We start from the raw sequence: 17,918 nt of genomic DNA on the forward strand, positions 1-17,918 counted from the left end.
GATCTAACAAACTACTGTTATATTTAGACATTATTATTTGTTTTTTATATAGATTCCTATCTTTAGTTTTCCTAATTAATCATTATAATCGCTCTAAGATTTTCATTTATGATTAGATTATTTTGGGGGTTTCTCTTGAGATAAAAAAAAAAACATAATCAAAATATTTCTTTGAAAGTTAGGAAAACCCATGTTGAACATTTTATATATATATTTTGACTAGCATACCCTGGGTGCTTCGCTACCCTAACTATGTTCAATATCGTAAAAATATCAAAAAGTACCATCGAAAAAACAAAAAAGTACAAAGATCTCTTTCAATAAATTCTCATTTAATAAGGACCGTGTGTTCCGGTTAACCATTATAAAGAATCCATTTGAATAATAGAAAAGTACCAAAAAGTTCCCACTTCCAGAATATTATTCAGTCAAAACCATGTATGTTAAAATTAATGTTCCTAGGTTGAATATTTCAGAAAATTAAAAAATTATAATTTATTAGATAAAAAGTATTAAAAAATTGTCTCTTAAAGGATCTTATTCAATGAGGAACGTGTATGTTTAATAATCATGTGTTTTGAGTTCATATTAAAGAACATACATAGAGTATCATTTGAAGGAAGAAAAAGTACCAAAAGTGGAATAAAGTTTACCTAAGTGGAAAGTACTAATAAAAAGAGTACAATGTTTCCCCTTTTTCTTTTTCGAGAATTAAGTTTACAAAATGTTCCGTATTTAAATCTTCATATATATAACAGATAAAACTCAAACGATTCAAATCTGCATTCATTTATTCCAGAAAAATTGTGCTTTAAAAAAGGTACCAAACAATTTACTCGAATTTGGTCCTATATAGGCCTTAGTACTCGAATTCCAAAATAATGTACCAAAAGCTTATTTTGTGTGAGTAAATAAACTACTTTTTGAAATTTTATAAAAGTTGGCTCAATGAGTTTGAATAAAATTAAATTTCCCGTCTTTTCCCTTTTTGGTACTTTTTTAACCAGTGTAATAGCAAAAATTTTATTACAATAATATTATTACAGAGTTAGTCCGTAATTTAATAGGAATAATTCAATAAACCGAAAAAGTTTTCTTAATGTGCTAAAAAAAAAAGTACCATAAATACAGTTTTGTCCCTTTTACACCCAAAAAGGACTGAATTTTAAAAACGTACGAAACAGGTGTCTCATAATTTTGAGAGATGTTTCCAAAATATTTAGAAAAATTCGATTATGTTAATTAGTTTAAAAGTTATAAAGGGCTAAAAATCACCTTTGTTACACATTTTTACCCCTTAAAAGTACGAATTTCAAAAAAGTACCAGACACCCATCTGCTCATTTTTAAGAGTAGATATAGGTGCATTTAAAATTTTTCTTGTATCACTAATATTGTGTAAGATAATTAAGAAAACCTGTTTTACCCGTTTTTCCCCTTTTTACCCGTAAATGTGCAAATTTCCAAAAATCCCTCTTTAGTAGATATATATAACCAAAAACACATCTACTGTCAAAATTTCATGATTCTAGGTTCAGCCGTTTGGACTGTGCGATGGTGAATCAGTCAGTCAGTAACGCTACTCTTTTATATATATATAGATTGTAAACAAATGTCCATTTCAATCGAAATCTAAATAATGATCGTAATCATTTTTATGACACAAATTTTAATTAGTAAATAATAGCCAGTAATATTAACAAATTTTTTAATACCGTATGACTTGCTGTTAGACTAAATTCGGAACAAATTTAGTCGGACTATAACAGATGATTGTGTTTTTCAGGGCGGGTTTCTTACTCATCAGTTAAACTAGGCTTAACTTGCTGTTAAATTAAACTCGGAACAAATTTAGTCGGACTATAACCGATGATTGTGTTTTTCAGTTTTAGATTTAAGCTTAGTTAACTTTGTTAGTATTGCCAAGTTTTCACTCAAAAACATAAAAAATGAACAGCTGTTTTTTGCAAACAATACTTTTGTAAAATGGAAAATTTTGGAAAAATCTTAAATAAACATTTAAAACAATAATTAATAAAACAAAACAAATCAGAAAATTCCAATTTACTTAAAATATTATGTTTTTTTTGTTCTTTCGGAAAAATTGTTTTATTGTTTTTGTTAATTGTGTTTTCTCGCTTATAATTTTCGTTTAATTGGCCAATTACACTCAGTTAAACTAAGATAATAAGTAACTTTACTGATAACACGAAAAACACGAAACATATATTAAACCAGGTTTAACCAAAGAATGAAGATTATCCTTATAAGAAAAACTCGCCCTCAGTTATGGAATTAAGTTCAGTTAACTTTGTTAGTATTGCCAACTTTTCAATTAAAAATATAAACAATAAACAGCTGTTTTTTGCAAATATACACTTTTGTAAAATGCAAAATTTTAGAAAAAATATAAATAAACATTTAAAACAGTAATTACACTCAGTTAAACAAGAAACATATATTAAACCAGATTTAACAAAAGAATGAAGATTATCTTTATCAGAAAAAACCGCACTTAAAGTTTTTTTCGGTAAATTTTTTTAAAAAGTTTGAAACATTTATTTCCATTAGCTAAAATTAAAGATTTTTTGAAGAAATATCTTGGACAAAAAGTCTGCGGCCGACTAATTTGCAATAGGTTTTGTTGCATTTCTGATTATGACCTGTAAAACTGAAAGCCCATTAAGACCTATTTGTCATCAAAGTTTTCCAAAATTAGTTCCTAAACTAGTAATAAAACCACTTAATGTTTCCATCTTAAAAACAATATTTATTCAAGTCCAATTTTAAACAGATGTAGCAGCACTTACAACCCAAGAGTTAAGAGCAGCAACATCAGCATATACACCGGGATAATTAGAGAAAGCACAACCATAACCCCAAGAAACAACACCAACTAATACACCACCCGAAACCAAGGGACCACCCGAATCACCTTGACAAGAATCCTTACCCACAGTATAAGCACAAATCATGCTCGACTTAATTTCCGAACCATAACCATAAGTTGAAGAGGCACATTGATTGTGGCTAAGAATTTTAACCTCAACATAACGTAATTGTGTGGGTAAAGAAACTGAACCCGAGGCAGTAGTACCCCAACCGGAAACAGTAGCAGCAGCGCCATTAGCAGGTGCTGAGGAAGCCAAAGCAATCGGCTTAATGGTGGAAGACATGGTCAAGGTGGAACTCAAACGTATCACTGCAATATCATTAATCATGGTATCGGGATCATAACCTTCATGATTCTTAAATTCAGCAACACTCAGCAAAACACCGCCCGAACTCCAGAATGAAGAACCAGCTCTTACTTTCAACACCGAAGTAGAAACAGATTGCAAACAATGAGCAGCAGTCACTATGATTTGATTATTATATATAGAACCACCACAGGAATGAGATCCAGAACGTTGGAGAGAAATTTGCCAAGGGAAAGAAGAAATGCTGGTAGCAGAGCCTCCCACAATACGACCATCCAATTGAGGCAATAGACCCTCAGGCACAAAAGCACCCAAAGTGCAAGCTATAGAAGATGTTAATAGAAGAAACAATTTTAACATTTTGCGCCAGATATAAGTATAGACTATTGGGTCTTGGTAGATACTTTTAGTTTATATACTAAAGACATATCACTTCTAGTTGGTATAGATATTTACAAAAGTTTTTCTTTTAATAGTTTTATAGATCCTTTGTGCAGATATTTATTGATAACAAAAGTTTGTTATATTCGCAAAAAGAAATTAAATTTTGATAAGATTATTAAGGGGTTTCATCAAAATATTCTGCTCATTAAATAATATTTATTTAATTGCCATTAAGAAACCATAGTTTTAAAATCCTTATTATGTTTTTAAGTTTAATATTTGAAAATAATTTTAAAAGGATTTTGTATTTATGATTAATTTCATACATTTACATTTAATTTAATCAATTAAAAAGTGTCATTGACAACGATCGCATTCTTGTACGATCATTCAATAAAGACGCATTTTACATTCGAAACAGTTAATTTTAATTTTTTACAATTTACAACACGTAATTTATTACTTATCGTAAATTAATGTAATGATCGTATCGTATAGTTAAACACTATGATTTATTTAATAAATAAACTATTTATTACGGTTGTTTTAAGATATCAATTGTTTTGGTTTTATTTATTTGCTTTTAACTGAGGTAAGTTATAACAACATTGTTAGATAGTTACAATGTCAATGTCATCGGAGTTACATAACATACACACAAACAAATATAAACTGTAGCAGAAAGAAATATTAACCGTTGTACTGTAATACCACCGTTGAACTGTTTTACCACCCTCAAACAAATATCAGCTGTATTACCAACATATTACTGCTTTATCTCCTTGTTATACCTTTCACCTTTGGACCCTGAAGATATCTGGGGTCTTCAGAAAATTGATTTCAACAAACACACAGACAGACAGACGGACATAGCTTAATCGACTCCGCTATCTATAAGGATCCAGAATATATATATTTTATAGGGTCGGAAAATTATATAGAAATTACAAACGGAATGACAAACTTATATATACCCTTCTCACGAAAGTGAAGGGTATAATAACAGAAGGACAGAGAATTCGGTCTGTTACGTATTCCAATCGGAATAGTTACAATTTTAAATTAACACATCAAGTTTTTGAGAATTTTAAGAAAAATTTTATAATAATTTAGAATACTACAAAGAAAATTTTAAATCTATCAAATTATTCTTTACTTTCTCTGGCCGCTGAATTCCATAAACGATTTTTAGTTTTTGAATTCATTTTATCTTGTCTTGTTATGGGTTTCAAGTGAGCAGCATCCACTATATCTCTAGAATTATACAAAAAAAACTAATTATGTTTTTTTTTTCATATATTCCATGTAAAACTTACTTAAATTCATCATAACTTGTGGTATTGTTAACCGCCCTAAGTTTAGCATCATTTCTTAAAGTATGCAATTCTCCCGCTCTTAAAGTTTCCAAACACATTTCCTGCAATCTCTGTAATTCTTCAGCGGTTATTTTAGCTTCAATATTTGTGGAGAACATTTTTGTAATGCAATTGTTTAATAAAATTATTAAATTTTGCTGATTTTCAAATAAACAACTAACGATAATGATTGCCAATAGCAACCTTAAAAAAAGGTTTAAGGTTGCCAGACTATCATTTGTGGCAGCGTTGAAATACATTTATCCAATTCACTATTTCGTTGTATGTCAAAAAAATATTTTTCAAATAAAACAATCATGAAACAAGTAATATTTCTATATTCGGCTGTGCCGAATCTTATATACCCTTCACCAAGTATGTTTAAAAAAAAACAGTTTTTATTTATTTTGTATCTCTGCACACATGTCACACATAACATACACACAAACAAATATAAACTGTAGCAGAAAAAATATTAACCGTTGTACTTTAATACCACCGTCAAACTGTATTACCACCCTTAAGCAAATATGAGCTGTATTACCAACATATTACTGCTTTATCTCCTTGTTCTTGTTATACCCACTTATCTTCGTGAGAACAGAACAGCATCCAAACATACAAAAAATACACAGCTGAATAAAATTAAATATATCTGCACACGCACAAGTACATCTTTATCCAATTCACAGTGTTGTTGTTGCTTTTTTAACAAAGCATGAAAAAAACGTGGCTTTTTTGATGAAATTTTCAGATGTTGTCTCGGATTTTTGCTCATATCTCCGTTATTTATAGACCGATTTTGCTGATTTTAAATAGCGATCTTCTCGAAAGCATGTCTAACAGAATTATTGAAGATTCGGATCTCGCCGATATCTGGGGACCTCTAAAAACTGATTTCAACAGACAGACAGAAGGACATGGCTTAATCGACTCCGCTATTTATAAGGATCCAGAATATATATACTTTATAGGGTCGGGAAATATATTAGAAATTACAAACGGAATGACAAACTTATATATACCCTTCTCACGAAGGTGAAGGGTATAAAAATTACGAACTGCAAACATAAAACACCGATTATGAATTTTATAAATTACAAAATTTTCCAACTAGTTTGGGGCAAATAATTTGTTATATTGCAACTTTTACTTAGCGTTATTATTATAAAAAACAAACTAATTTCTAAATAGATTTACGCAATAGCAATGTGACAAGTCGAATTATGATAAATTTATATTTCAAATCTTATCAAAATCTTCCCCCGTACTTCTTTTAATATAAAGAAAGTTTCTTTTTTAAAAAGTCTTATCTACTTGCTGGATTTTTTTTTGGTATAAATAGCTTGTTATGTTCAATAGATTTCCATAGTTTTTCTTACACTTCAACATGTTGAAATTTGTTATACTATTATCGGCTGTAGCCTGTGCTTTGGGTGCTACCATACCCGAGGGTATGGTGCCCGAATTAGATGGTCGCATAGTGGGTGGTGTTGCTACCACTATTAGCTCTTATCCTTGGCAAATTTCTCTACAACGCAGTGGATCTCATTCGTGTGGTGGCTCCATCTATAACTCCAAAATCATTGTAACTGCTGCTCACTGTTTGCAATCCGTCTCTGCCTCGGTATTGAAAGTTAGAGCTGGTTCTTCTTATTGGAATTCTGGTGGCGTTTTGGTTAGTGTTGCCGCCTTTAAGAATCATGAAGGTTACAATCCCAGCACAAAAGTTAATGATATTGCCGTTATCCGTTTGAGTTCTTCCTTGACCATGTCCTCTAACATTAAAGCTATTGCTTTGGCTTCTGCCGCACCAGCTAACGGCGCTGCTGCTGTAGTTTCTGGTTGGGGCACCACCTCTTCAGGTGGCAGCATTCCTGCACAATTGCGTTATGTCAATCTTAAGATCGTTGGTCGCTCTCAATGCTCATCTTCCACTTATGGCTATGGCTCTAAAATCAAGTCCAGCATGATCTGTGCCTATACTGTTGGTAAGGATTCGTGTCAAGGTGATTCGGGTGGCCCATTGGTCTCTGGTGGCCGTTTGGTTGGTGTTGTTTCTTGGGGTTATGGTTGTGCTTATACCAATTATCCTGGTGTATATGCTGATGTTGCTGCTTTACGCTCCTGGGTTGTCAGTGCTGCTAATTCTGTTTAAGTCCGTTAGGAAATAAAGATTATTGAAATGAATTTTTGAAACATAAATAAGTTTTTTATATGTTGTTATTGCATTTTTTATCAAAAAACAAGTTTTTCACATAATCCTATAAAATCTTTTTCACATAAAAAATCCTTTTAAAAATTCGATTTCTTTTAATATTAAATAAATTGTTTTTGTACTATTGATCGATGGATCAAACACAATATATTCTCTTTAAGATTAATATTAACAATATATGATGTTTAAAACCTTAACCTGATTATTCATGGGTCATGGGTTCGAGTCCTATGAGTGAGTTATTAGTTTTATATAAAAAATATATTTTTAAATTAAAGATAAAAAAATTAATCGAAATACATGTGTTTATTCTTTATTTTTGGTTTCTGCGAACAATGTTCAACACAAATCAAAGGTACTTGAGTTTAATCAATGCATTCAAGTGTGAATATTAAAAAAAAACTGAAAAGAAATCATATTTTTAACGTTATATCGGGTTTCCCGAATTGCAAATACGACAAAATGATATTTCAAAAATATTGTGACAATAGAATCAGTTAAATTAGTATTGCCAACTTTTCAGTCAAAAATATAAACAATAAACAGCTGTTTTTTGTAAATGTAAAATTTTAGAAAAAATTTAAATAAACTTTTAAAACAGTAATAATATCGATAAAAGAAATCAGAAAACTACTATTTACTTAAAATATTAAGTTTTTCTTCTTACGACTTCATTATTTTAGTGTTTTTGTTGACTGTATGTTCTCACCTATAACTTAAGTTTAATTTGACAATTACACTTAGGGCGGGTTTCTTACTCATCAGTTAAACTAGGCTTAACTTGCTGTTAGATTAAACTCCGAACAAATTTAGGTAGACTTTAACCGATGATTGTGTTTTTCAGTTATGGATTTAAGTTCAGTTAACTTTATTAGTATTGCCAAGTTTTCACTCAAAAACATAAACAATGAACAGCTGTTTTTTGTAAACAATACTTTTGTAAAATGGAAAATTTTGGAAAAATATTAAAAAACCATTTAAAACAATAATAAATAAAACAAAACAAATTAGAAAATTGCAATTTACTTAAAATATTAAGTTTTTGTTCTTCCGAAATCATTGTTTTATTGTTTTTGTTAATTGTGTTTTCTCACTTATAACTTATATATAATTGGTCAATTACACTCAGTTAAACTAAGATAATAAGTAAATTTACTGATAACTGAAAAACACGAAACATATATTAAACCAGGTTTAACCAAAGAATGAAGATTATCTTTATCAGAAAAACTCGCCCTAAGTAACTTTACTTATTAGTGAAAAACACGAAACATATATTAAACCAGGTTTAACCAAAGAATGAAGATTATCTCTATCAGAAAAACCCGCCCTAAGAGCATGTAATGTTAATCCCTTTTGAGGTTTTAGAGTACAAATTAAAACTTTGCAATGCTGACATACAAAACAGCAACAAAAAACGTCAATGTTTGTTATAAAAACAATGAATCTATATATATAAAAGAGTAGCGTTACTGACTGACTGATTCATCATCGCACAGCCCAAACGTCTGAACCTAGAATCATGAAATTTTTAAAGTAGATGTGTTTTCGGTTATGTAGATCCACTAAGGAGAGATTTTTGAAAATTTGCACATTTACGGGTAAAAAGGGGAAAAAACTGGTAAAACAGGTTTTCTTAAATATCTTACATAATCTTAGTGATATAAGAAAAAATTTAAATGCACCTGTATCTACTCTTAAAATGAACAGATTGGTGTCTGGTACTTTTTTGAAATTCGTACTTTTAAGGGGTAAAAATGTGTAACAAAGGTGATTTTGGTACCTTTTGCAGCCCTTTATAACTTTTAAACTAATTAACATAATCAAATTTTTCTAAATATTTTGGATACATCTCTCAAAATTATGAGACACCTGTTTCCTACTTTTTTAAAATTCAGTCCTTTTTGGGTGTAAAAGGGACAAAACTGTATTTATGGTACTTTTTTTTAGCATAATAAGAAATCTTTTTCGGTTTATTGAATTATTCATATTAAATTATGGACTAACTCTGTAATAATTATTTTAATAAAATTTTTGCTATTTCACTGGGTAAAAAAGTACGAAAAAGGGGAAAAACGGGAAATTTAATTTTATTCAAACTCATTGAGCAAACTTTTATAAAATTTCAAAAAGTAGTTCATTTACTCTCACAAAATAAGCTTTTGGTATATTATTTTGGAATTCGAATACTAAGGCATATATATAGGACCAAATTCGAGTAAATTGTTTGGTATCTTTTTTAAAGCACAATTTTTCTGGAATAAATGAATGCAGATTTGAATCGTTTGAGTTTTATCTGTGATATATATGTAGATTTAAATACGGAACATTTTGTAAACTTAATTCTCGAAAAAGTATATTTCTAAGCGAAAAGGGGAAACATTGTACTCTTTTTATCAGTAATTTCCACTTAGGTAAACTTTATTCCACTTTTGGTACTTTTTCTTCCTTCAAATGATACTCTGTGTATGTTCTTTAATATGTAATTTAATCCTCAACCCTTTAATCCTCATTGAATAAGATCCTTTAAGAGACAACTTTTTAGTACTTTTTATCTCATAAATTGTAATTTTTTAATTTTCTAAAATATTCAACGTAGGAATTTTAACATACATGGTCTTGACTGAATAATATTCTGGAAGTGGGAACTATTTGGTACTTTTCTATTATTCAAATGGATTCTTTATAATGGTTAACCGGAACACACGGTCCTTATAAAATGAGAATTTATTGAAAGTGATCTTTGTACTTTTTCGTTTTTCCGATCGTACTTTTTGATATTTTTACGATATTGAACATAGTTAGGGTAGCGAAGCACCCAGGGTATGCTAGTTTAAAATAAAAGAAATAAATAATTTAAAATTCTATTTCTCAACGCCGCCCCACAGGTGGAATCGAACCACTTCGACGTTAATCGACTACAGGTTTGAAGCCTGCACCCCGGACCACCGAAGTTCAGTGAGGCAACAAAAACTATTAAACGCGTGGTATTTAACTAACACTTGAAATAAAAAAGAATATGGGAATTTTAAAACAACAAAAGCAATTACAGAAAACACACCAAACTAACATTAACACCCTAATGACAAAACATATGTTAAGGCGTTAGAAAAAAACAAACTCACCACTGTTATAAATAAAAACAATTTTACTTTTAAGAAAAATAGTTAAAAATAGTTTTTAAAAAACTTTTTTTTGTGTGTATTTAAATAAAAACTCTAAGTGGAAACATTGAAAAAAATGCAATTTTTAATAAAACAAAGAAAAAAAAGCTAGAAAAGACACAAAACATTGATGTTATGAAAAAAAATTTAATATATTAAGAAATAATATAAAAAAAGGGAATGTAAGTATTACTTAATTAAATGACTTGTTTCCAAAACATCTAAGCAAACAAAAAGAAAATAAAAAAGTGAAGTTTAACTTCTTAAAGTAGGATGCTAATAGTAGAGAAGGACCCACCGACCGACCATGATGATGACCAGTAACTTAAGTACTCATCATACTCATAAGACAGTTCATTTACGTGGTTGTTGTATGTTAATTTGAGGCTTAGTAGCAACATGTGCTGGTGGTTTGGCTTGATGAGCCACCTGGGCTGCTTGAGGCGTATAGTCTGAATTACCCTTAACAGGAGCACCACTCACCGACATGGCATTCACATTAACAGGTTGCTGGAAAGAGAAATAGATTAGTTTTGTTGGTGATAAGGTATTTGAAGGACAAATTTACAGTTAAACCAGTGCAATCTTCGGCATCTTTGGCAGGACGTTCCGCATTGGGTGTTTTATGTTGGACAATACGCATGCCACCAGCCTTAACTGAAAATATAGAAAAAAAACATTAACTTCTCCTCTAAAACATTTTCAAATACTTTCGCATGACGCTACATATTGTTTCTAAATAAGTCAAAAACAAAACATTTCAAGGTCAACTTTAATTATCAAGTTATTTTTCACAAAAAAACATTAAAAAACAAAATATGTTTGTTTCTTTTAATGCGCAATTTAATTTTCATGTGTCTACAGAAAGAAAGAAAAAACAACAACATGTTTGCTTACCTGCCGGTGGATGTCCAGCCAATAAATTAGGTTGTTGTTCATCAGCCATTTTCGTTTTTTATTTGTAAACTTGTAAAAAAATCTGCAATATATAAGCAATGTAAAATGAATAATATTTCGCAATATATTAATATTTTTTTAATAATGTTGTATTTACCTTTTTAAAAAAAGTTTAGCAATTTTTCACTTTTCTGTTGATTTTTTATCGCGTTTATTTGTGACACGACTGCAGTTTCAGTAGCTATTATCTGTTTTTAGAATATATTTTTGGGTTCTATTCTTTTAGATTGTTGTATTTGTTGCTGTTTCCTTTTTTTCGTTTATTTACAGTATTTAGTTGTTTGTTTGTTCTTTATCGCAAATTTTGTTTTGCGTATGCAATTGAAAACAACAAGCAACAGAGTTGTATTTTCACTTTAACACAAAAACGGAAGTCACTTTGAATTAAGAAGTAATAGTTATAAAAGTTAGTTAGCTAGTTAGTTAGCTAGTTAGTTAGTTAGTTAGTTAGTTAGTTAGTTAGTTAGTAAGTTAGTTAGTTAGTTAGTTAGTTAGTTAGTTAGTTAGTTAGTTAGTTAGTTAGTTAGTTAGTTAGTTAGTTAGTTAGTTAGTTAGTTAGGTAGGTAGTTAGGTTGGTAGTTAGGTAGTTAGTTAGGTAGTTAGTTAGTTAGTTGGTTAGTTAATTAGTTAGTTAGTTAGTTAGTTAGTTAGTTAGTTAGTTAGTTAGTTAGTTAGTTAGTTAGTTAGTTAGTTAGTTAGTTAGTTAGTTAGTTAGTTAGTTAGTTAGTTAGTTAGTTAGTTAGTTAGTTAGTTAGTTAGTTAGTTAGGTAGTTAGTTAGTTAGTTAGTTAGTTAGTTAGTTAGTTAGTTAGTTAGTTAGTTAGTTAGTTCGTTCGTTAGTTAGTAAATTAGTTAGTTAGTTAGTTAGTTAGTTAGTTGGTTAGTTAGTTAGTTAGTTAGTTAGTTAGTTAGTTAGTTAGTTAGTTAGTTAATTAGTTAGTTAGTTAGTTAGTTAGTTAGTTAGTTAGTTAGTTAGTTAGTTAGTTAGATGGTTAGTTGGTTAGTTAGTTAGTTAGTTGGTTAGTTAGTTAGTTAGTTGGTTAGTTAGTTAGTTAGTTAGTTTATGAGGTCGACATTTATTTATTTGAATTATATTTCATATTATATTTCACACATATTTATGTTTTTGCATTCACTATATTATTCATACCGTTTAAAGACTAATAAACACTATTGTGAATGAACAGCTGATCAGCTGACACCCAACAATGACATTTTAATTTTGACAGTGATAAAACCAATTACACTTTTCACATTAATTTTCATAAACATTTATTAAATATACGCTACAATTAATTGCACATTCATGCAAACATAGCTAATTAATTAAAAAAATAAGAAACATTACTAACACAAACTCATTTTCCCAAGTAAAAGAAAACAACAATAAAAACATGAAGGATGCTAAGGTAAAAGTTACAAAACAAAAACGGAACTCAAGAGACAAATGCAAATGAATTCATAGAAATTAATCAAAAATTACATCATTTTAAAAAATCCAACAACATGATTAAAATCTTGCAAATAAGTTGTTTTGCTTTTTTAATTACTTTAATAAACTGTGAATATTTTAATTCTTCCAAGCAGAATTTTCCGGCTTTAAAAAATGATAATTTATTGAGAGCGGCACGTGGTGAACCGGTTGATCGTGTTCCGGTCTGGGTAATGAGACAAGCCGGCCGCTATTTACCTGAATTTCAAGAAGTTCGCAAACAACATGATTTCTTTACTATTTGTCGGACTCCAGAGTTGGCTTGTGAAGTTACTATGCAACCTTTAAGAAGATTTGATTTGGACGCTTCCATTATATTCTCAGATATTCTAGTAATTCCCCAGGCTTTGGGTATGACCGTTGAAATGCATCCGGGAGTGGTAAACTCTTTACAATAAACATATTTTATGAAAAAAATCTATAATCTAAATTCTTAGGGTCCCGTTTTTCCTGAACCTTTACAAACTCCTGCCGATTTATCTAAACTAACACCTGAAGGAGCCGTTAGTCGCTTAACTTATGTGGGAGAAGCTATAACTATGATGAGACACAAATTAGAGGGCAAAGTTCCTCTAATAGGTTTTACTGGTGCTCCTGTAAGTCAATTAAAGAAACAACTTTATTTTGTCTTATAATAAATGTATAACGTTTTCCTAGTGGACTCTTATGGGCTATATGATCGAAGGTGGTGGCAGTAAAACCATGTCCAAAGCTAAATTTTGGCTTTCAGATTATCCCGAAGATGCTAAAAAACTTTTGGATATGCTTACTGTGTCGATAGTAGACTATTTGGAAATGCAAGTTAAGGCCGGAGCCCAGTTATTGCAAATTTTTGAATCTTCTGCCGAACATTTGCCTAAAGAAGATTTCCTGAAATGGTGTGTACCTTATATCAAGGAAATCAATGATAAATTGAAACAACGTTTGACGGAACAAGGCATACCTTTAGTGCCCATGGTAAAGTTAAATAAAACACAAAAAAATACACTTACCTTATATCTTGAATTTAGGTTATTCTTGCTTATTTGTTGCGATTTGCTAATTAGTTTCTTGTTTCTTATTGTAGACATTATTCGCCAAGGGTGCGGGACATTCCTTAGCCGAACAAGCCAAATTGGGTTATGAAGTTATTGGTCTCGATTGGACGGTTGATCCTGAAGAGGCCCGTAAACTAGTGGGACCTAATATTACCCTACAGGGTAATTTAGATCCTCAGGATATGTATAAGACAACCGAAGAAATACGTGAACTAACTACGACAATGGTGCGTAAATTTGGTAAAACTCGTTATATAGCCAATTTGGGTCATGGTATAACGCCTCAAACACCTATTGTTAGTATGGAGACATTAGTAGATGCTGTCCACAAAGCCTTATAGATTAAGTTGCATTTCTTTTTTTTTTTTAATAATAAACTTTATATGGTAATGGTTTGTTAATTTGTTAGTTTTTATAAGTTTTATTTTTATTATTGCACTTCCAATGAATTAGAGGTTTCTCTAATAACTTGATCATATAACATAAACGAAGAACCAATACAGACTAATAAAGTGCCCACAATAATATCTGAAAATATAAGAAATATTTTTAAAAAACAAGTAGGAAAGTATAGTCGGGCATGGCCGACCATATAATACCCTACATTATGAGTATATTTTTAAAATTTTTACTTTTTATAAAGAAACTTTTATGTTGAATATTATTCCAAAATATTTAAGCAATTTATTGATACAAAAAAAAACCAAAATTTCTAAATGAGGCTTTATAAAGGTCAAATATGGGCCGATCCTCGGTAAATTTGGGAAAAGGTTATATTTTTAAATAACAGTTGGTTTTGTTGAGTTTCATTGCGATACAAATGGTGGTTACAAGTCAATTTTAGACGTTTAAGACATTTTTTGAAGGGGGGTTTGTATGGGGGCTAGGGTCAAATAAGGGCCAATCCTTACGAAAATCTGCAGTGTCATTTATACTTATATAAAATTTATTTGTACCAATTTTTAGAGAGATAATAGAATATTTAACGTAATTATGGCATAAAAAGTTCAAATCGGGAGGTACGATTGTATTGGGGCTAGGTGAAATAATGGACCGATTTCAACCATTTTCAATAGGCTTCGTCCTTGTGCCAAATAACATACTTGCTCCAAATTTCATCAAATTATCTTGAAAATTGCGGCCTGTAGCTTGCGCACAAGGTTTACATGGACAGCCAGCCAGACGGACGGACATGTCTTAATCGACTCAAAAAATGATTCTGAATCGATCGGTATACTTTAAGGTGGGTATTGTTATTTAGTCTTAAGTCTGTATTTCTCATCAATACCCTGGCAATAGAAAAGACTATAATACCGAAAGTCTAGTCCAAGCCATCGCTAGCTCTATAGTTAACAGTATAGTTTAGATGATCTACTCACTTTTTCCCGGTATCTTTTCACCCAACATATAACCCGTTATCGCAGTAAATGCAAATGTCAAGGAATTGGCCACTGGAACAGCCACAGTTATGTTGCACGTTTGTAAAGTCCATACATACAAAACACTGCCGGACTGATTCAATAAAAAAGGTATCCAATACTTTAGGCGGCAAATTATAGTTTTCAATTCAAGCCAAAGATTTTTGGCCGAAGAACCGGTATTTATTTTTTCTACACCTTGACTGCCTAATTTTATAAAGGGATTAGTGCAACCCCATAATAGGCCCACCGCTAGCAAGGACACTAAAATTAACACAATTTAACATAATTTTTCTTTTAATTTTTCAATTAAACTTACAAATATTAAAAAACATCTTCAATAACTTCAATAAATAAAACTAACACAGAGTTGGATAACTGTAAAGAAATAAAATGTCATTTTGAAACTATTGTGATTAAAGGAATATAACGGTCATGAAAATAAACACATTAATTTTTGTAATAAATAATAGAATTAACTGAAAATATAAATTTAAGAAGATATTTCAAACATTTTAAAATCAGCTTTTAAACTTTCAATTAAAATAATGTTAAAAAGAAAAAGTTTCCACATCTGTTTCAATAAGTTGCCATTTTATTTGTAAATATATAAAATGTAAACATAACTATTGTGAATAATAAAACAAATCTTTAATTTTAAATTGTTTGTATAAAATACATATTATTATTTATTTAACAAAAACACTAATATTTAACTATAATTTCCCATCAAAATTAAATTTTCTTTATTTTACGAAAAACATTTTGACACAAAAACCAAACACTTCCGAAAAGTAAAAATGACACATAGAGGTCGCTGTTGTTGGTAATTTTTTACAAACGTCAAAACTGAGATGGCGTTGACGTTTGACAGTTCTCCCTTTCTTTTACGTCAGGCTTTCATTTCCGATAGGTTGGTTTTTAATAAATTTTTTTTAAATAAATCCAAAAACATCTAAAAAATCCTTAAATAATTAACAAAATGATAACTAAAAACAAGTGTAGTTTGTGTTTATATAAAAATACGCCCAAAAATTGTAATAGTTAAATGAAATTCTAAAGAATAATAAAAGCAAAATAAAAATATGCCAACAAACAAAAAAGTTCTATTGAAATTATGTGCAATAACTAAACAAATACATTTCCTTGTACTTTTTAGGACTTTGAATAGCAGATAAGCTTTTTCACAAACAAGAAAAATGGCCAAAACAAAGGGTGAAAAACGTAACAAATCCGCCATCAATGAAGTGGTTACCCGCGAGTGCACCATTCACTTGGCCAAGCGTGTCCACAACATTGGCTTCAAGAAGCGTGCTCCCCGTGCTATCAAGGAAATCCGTAAATTTGCCGAAAAGGAAATGGGTACCAATGATGTCAGAATCGACACCCGTTTGAACAAGCACATCTGGTCCAAGGGTATCAGGTTAGTATCTACTAGTGTAGCATACTATTGTTTACATTTTGTTTAAGATTATTTGATTATATATATGTATATTCAATGTTTTCTTTTTGTTCTTTTTTAGATCCACCCCCTTCCGTGTGCGCGTACGTTTGGCTCGTCGTCGTAATGATGATGAAGATTCACCCAACAAATTGTACACTTTGGTAACTTATGTTCCCGTTGCCACCTTCAAGAACATGCAAACCGAAAATGTTGAATCCAACGATGATTAAATTCTACGTTAGACATATGTTGTCCCTTAACCAAATTATGTGATTATTGCCTGAAAGGGCAATATGTTTTTTTTTTTTGGTGGGACAATGTTTAAGATGATTATCAGTTGTTTGTTCTAAAACGGACTTAGATTTAAATAAACTAAATATCCAATTCTATTTGGATAGCAAGAAACAAAAAAAAATAAAGTTTTTATTTTATACACAAATGCTCGTTTTATAGTGTTATTGTTGACGGAGTGAAAGCGGTGCGATCGTGTTTAGTATTTTGGATTAGCTGAAGTGTGTAGTGAATATTGAATGGATTTAAGAATATGTGAACAACAGGATGAAAACATATTGTGATTGTGAAGATTCTAGAGGAAGTTTAAACAAAAGTTTTTGGCAGTAGTATAGACAGAACTATACTTTTCCATATAAACCTCACTAAAGTCAAACCAGATCTTAGGGCGGATTTTTTACTACTCAGTTAAACTAGAATTAACTAGCTGTTACATTAAACTCTGAACAAATTTAGGCCGACTTTAACCGATGATTGTGTTTTTCAGTTTTGGGTTTAAGTTCAGCTCACTTTGTTAGTATTGCCAACTTTTCACTTAAAAACCTAAACAATGAACAGCTGGTTTTTCAAATAATACTTTTGTAAAATGGAAAATTTTGAAAAACAATAATAAACAAAAAAACAAATCAGAAAAACACAAAACATATATTAAACTAGGTTTAAACAAAGAATGTAGATTATCTTTATCTGAAAATCCGCCAATAGTAGAGACTTATGTTCCATTTACTGCCTAGACTTTTGTGAATAGTTAAAACCAAAATTTAGGTTACAGTTTATAGTCTAGGACATTGATTAGACTGCTATAGATTATTCCACACTAGAGAATAAGTTATAGACCAGACTATAGTTTTGTCTAAAGATAAGACTAAGGGTGGGTTTCTTACTGCTCAGTTAAACTAGGCTTAACTTGCTGTTAGATTAAACTCGGAACAAATTTAGGCGGACTTCAACCGATGATTG

At 30.4% G+C, this 17,918-nt stretch overlaps 7 protein-coding genes and 1 non-coding gene across 8 annotated transcripts; 3 read left to right on the forward strand and 5 right to left on the reverse strand.

Annotated features, from left to right (window-relative positions):
• Positions 1-2,748: 2,748 nt before the first annotated feature.
• LOC111678331 (trypsin alpha-4-like) lies at positions 2,749-3,596 on the reverse strand. Its single transcript, XM_023439641.2, has one exon. It carries the CDS (start codon positions 3,557-3,559, stop codon positions 2,786-2,788), a length of 774 nt encoding a protein of 257 aa, XP_023295409.2. The 5' UTR covers positions 3,560-3,596; the 3' UTR covers positions 2,749-2,785.
• Positions 3,597-4,640: 1,044 nt separating this feature from the next.
• On the reverse strand, positions 4,641-5,153 carry LOC111678330 (coiled-coil domain-containing protein 103). The gene is made up of 2 exons (XM_023439640.2): positions 4,900-5,153; positions 4,641-4,837 (listed from the first exon to the last, which is right to left on the reverse strand). Exons 1-2 carry the CDS (start codon positions 5,055-5,057, stop codon positions 4,729-4,731), a joined length of 267 nt encoding a protein of 88 aa, XP_023295408.2. The 5' UTR covers positions 5,058-5,153; the 3' UTR covers positions 4,641-4,728.
• Positions 5,154-6,322: 1,169 nt separating this feature from the next.
• On the forward strand, positions 6,323-7,139 carry LOC111678327 (trypsin alpha-4-like). Its single transcript, XM_023439636.2, has one exon. It carries the CDS (start codon positions 6,329-6,331, stop codon positions 7,094-7,096), a length of 768 nt encoding a protein of 255 aa, XP_023295404.2. The 5' UTR covers positions 6,323-6,328; the 3' UTR covers positions 7,097-7,139.
• A 2,895-nt stretch (positions 7,140-10,034) lies between these two features.
• On the reverse strand, positions 10,035-10,121 carry Trnastop-uca. Its single transcript has one exon. It is a non-coding gene; the product is annotated as a tRNA-Sec (tRNA).
• A 262-nt stretch (positions 10,122-10,383) lies between these two features.
• On the reverse strand, positions 10,384-11,530 carry LOC111678319 (death-associated protein 1). The gene is made up of 4 exons (XM_023439629.2): positions 11,375-11,530; positions 11,218-11,299; positions 10,889-10,977; positions 10,384-10,830 (listed from the first exon to the last, which is right to left on the reverse strand). The coding sequence occupies exons 2-4, from the start codon at positions 11,264-11,266 to the stop codon at positions 10,675-10,677; spliced, it is 294 nt and encodes a 97-aa protein (XP_023295397.1). The 5' UTR covers positions 11,267-11,299; positions 11,375-11,530; the 3' UTR covers positions 10,384-10,674.
• Positions 11,531-12,503: 973 nt separating this feature from the next.
• On the forward strand, positions 12,504-14,206 carry LOC111678287 (uroporphyrinogen decarboxylase). The gene is made up of 5 exons (XM_023439590.2): positions 12,504-12,685; positions 12,864-13,148; positions 13,206-13,364; positions 13,426-13,725; positions 13,835-14,206. Exons 1-5 carry the CDS (start codon positions 12,671-12,673, stop codon positions 14,144-14,146), a joined length of 1,071 nt encoding a protein of 356 aa, XP_023295358.2. The 5' UTR covers positions 12,504-12,670; the 3' UTR covers positions 14,147-14,206.
• LOC111678293 (transmembrane protein 234 homolog) lies at positions 14,194-15,601 on the reverse strand. Its single transcript, XM_046953975.1, has 3 exons — positions 15,543-15,601; positions 15,185-15,487; positions 14,194-14,333 (listed from the first exon to the last, which is right to left on the reverse strand). The coding sequence occupies exons 1-3, from the start codon at positions 15,556-15,558 to the stop codon at positions 14,236-14,238; spliced, it is 417 nt and encodes a 138-aa protein (XP_046809931.1). The 5' UTR covers positions 15,559-15,601; the 3' UTR covers positions 14,194-14,235.
• A 464-nt stretch (positions 15,602-16,065) lies between these two features.
• Positions 16,066-17,106, forward strand: LOC111678292 (60S ribosomal protein L31). The gene is made up of 3 exons (XM_023439596.2): positions 16,066-16,136; positions 16,383-16,646; positions 16,747-17,106. Exons 2-3 carry the CDS (start codon positions 16,423-16,425, stop codon positions 16,895-16,897), a joined length of 375 nt encoding a protein of 124 aa, XP_023295364.1. The 5' UTR covers positions 16,066-16,136; positions 16,383-16,422; the 3' UTR covers positions 16,898-17,106.
• The last annotated feature ends 812 nt before the right edge of the window (positions 17,107-17,918 follow it).

The sequence above is a fragment of the Lucilia cuprina genome, chromosome 6 (assembly GCF_022045245.1).
Source record: "Lucilia cuprina isolate Lc7/37 chromosome 6, ASM2204524v1, whole genome shotgun sequence".
NCBI classification, from domain to species: Eukaryota; Metazoa; Arthropoda; class Insecta; order Diptera; family Calliphoridae; genus Lucilia; species Lucilia cuprina.

Bases quoted from the DNA above. Each gene is read 5' to 3' on its own strand.
- LOC111678331 (XM_023439641.2), bottom strand. From the start codon at position 3,559: ATGTTAAAATTGTTTCTTCTATTAACATCTTCTATAGCTTGCACTTTG.
- LOC111678330 (XM_023439640.2), bottom strand. From the start codon at position 5,057: ATGTTCTCCACAAATATTGAAGCTAAAATAACCGCTGAAGAATTACAG. The intron at 4,838-4,899 runs GTAAGTTTTACA...GTATAATTCTAG, and splicing joins ACAAGTTATGATGAATTTAA to AGATATAGTGGATGCTGCTC.
- LOC111678327 (XM_023439636.2), top strand. From the start codon at position 6,329: ATGTTGAAATTTGTTATACTATTATCGGCTGTAGCCTGTGCTTTGGGT.
- LOC111678319 (XM_023439629.2), bottom strand. From the start codon at position 11,266: ATGGCTGATGAACAACAACCTAATTTATTGGCTGGACATCCACCGGCA. The intron at 10,978-11,217 runs GTAAGCAAACAT...CTATATTTTCAG, and splicing joins GGCTGGACATCCACCGGCAG to TTAAGGCTGGTGGCATGCGT. The intron at 10,831-10,888 runs GTAAATTTGTCC...TTCTCTTTCCAG, and splicing joins AAGATTGCACTGGTTTAACT to CAACCTGTTAATGTGAATGC.
- LOC111678287 (XM_023439590.2), top strand. The intron at 13,149-13,205 runs GTAAACTCTTTA...CTAAATTCTTAG, and splicing joins TTGAAATGCATCCGGGAGTG to GGTCCCGTTTTTCCTGAACC. The intron at 13,726-13,834 runs GTAAAGTTAAAT...TTCTTATTGTAG, and splicing joins GCATACCTTTAGTGCCCATG to ACATTATTCGCCAAGGGTGC.
- LOC111678293 (XM_046953975.1), bottom strand. The intron at 14,334-15,184 runs GTGAGTAGATCA...TTATATTTTCAG, and splicing joins TGAAAAGATACCGGGAAAAA to ATATTATTGTGGGCACTTTA.
- LOC111678292 (XM_023439596.2), top strand. From the start codon at position 16,423: ATGGCCAAAACAAAGGGTGAAAAACGTAACAAATCCGCCATCAATGAA. The intron at 16,647-16,746 runs GTTAGTATCTAC...GTTCTTTTTTAG, and splicing joins ATCTGGTCCAAGGGTATCAG to ATCCACCCCCTTCCGTGTGC.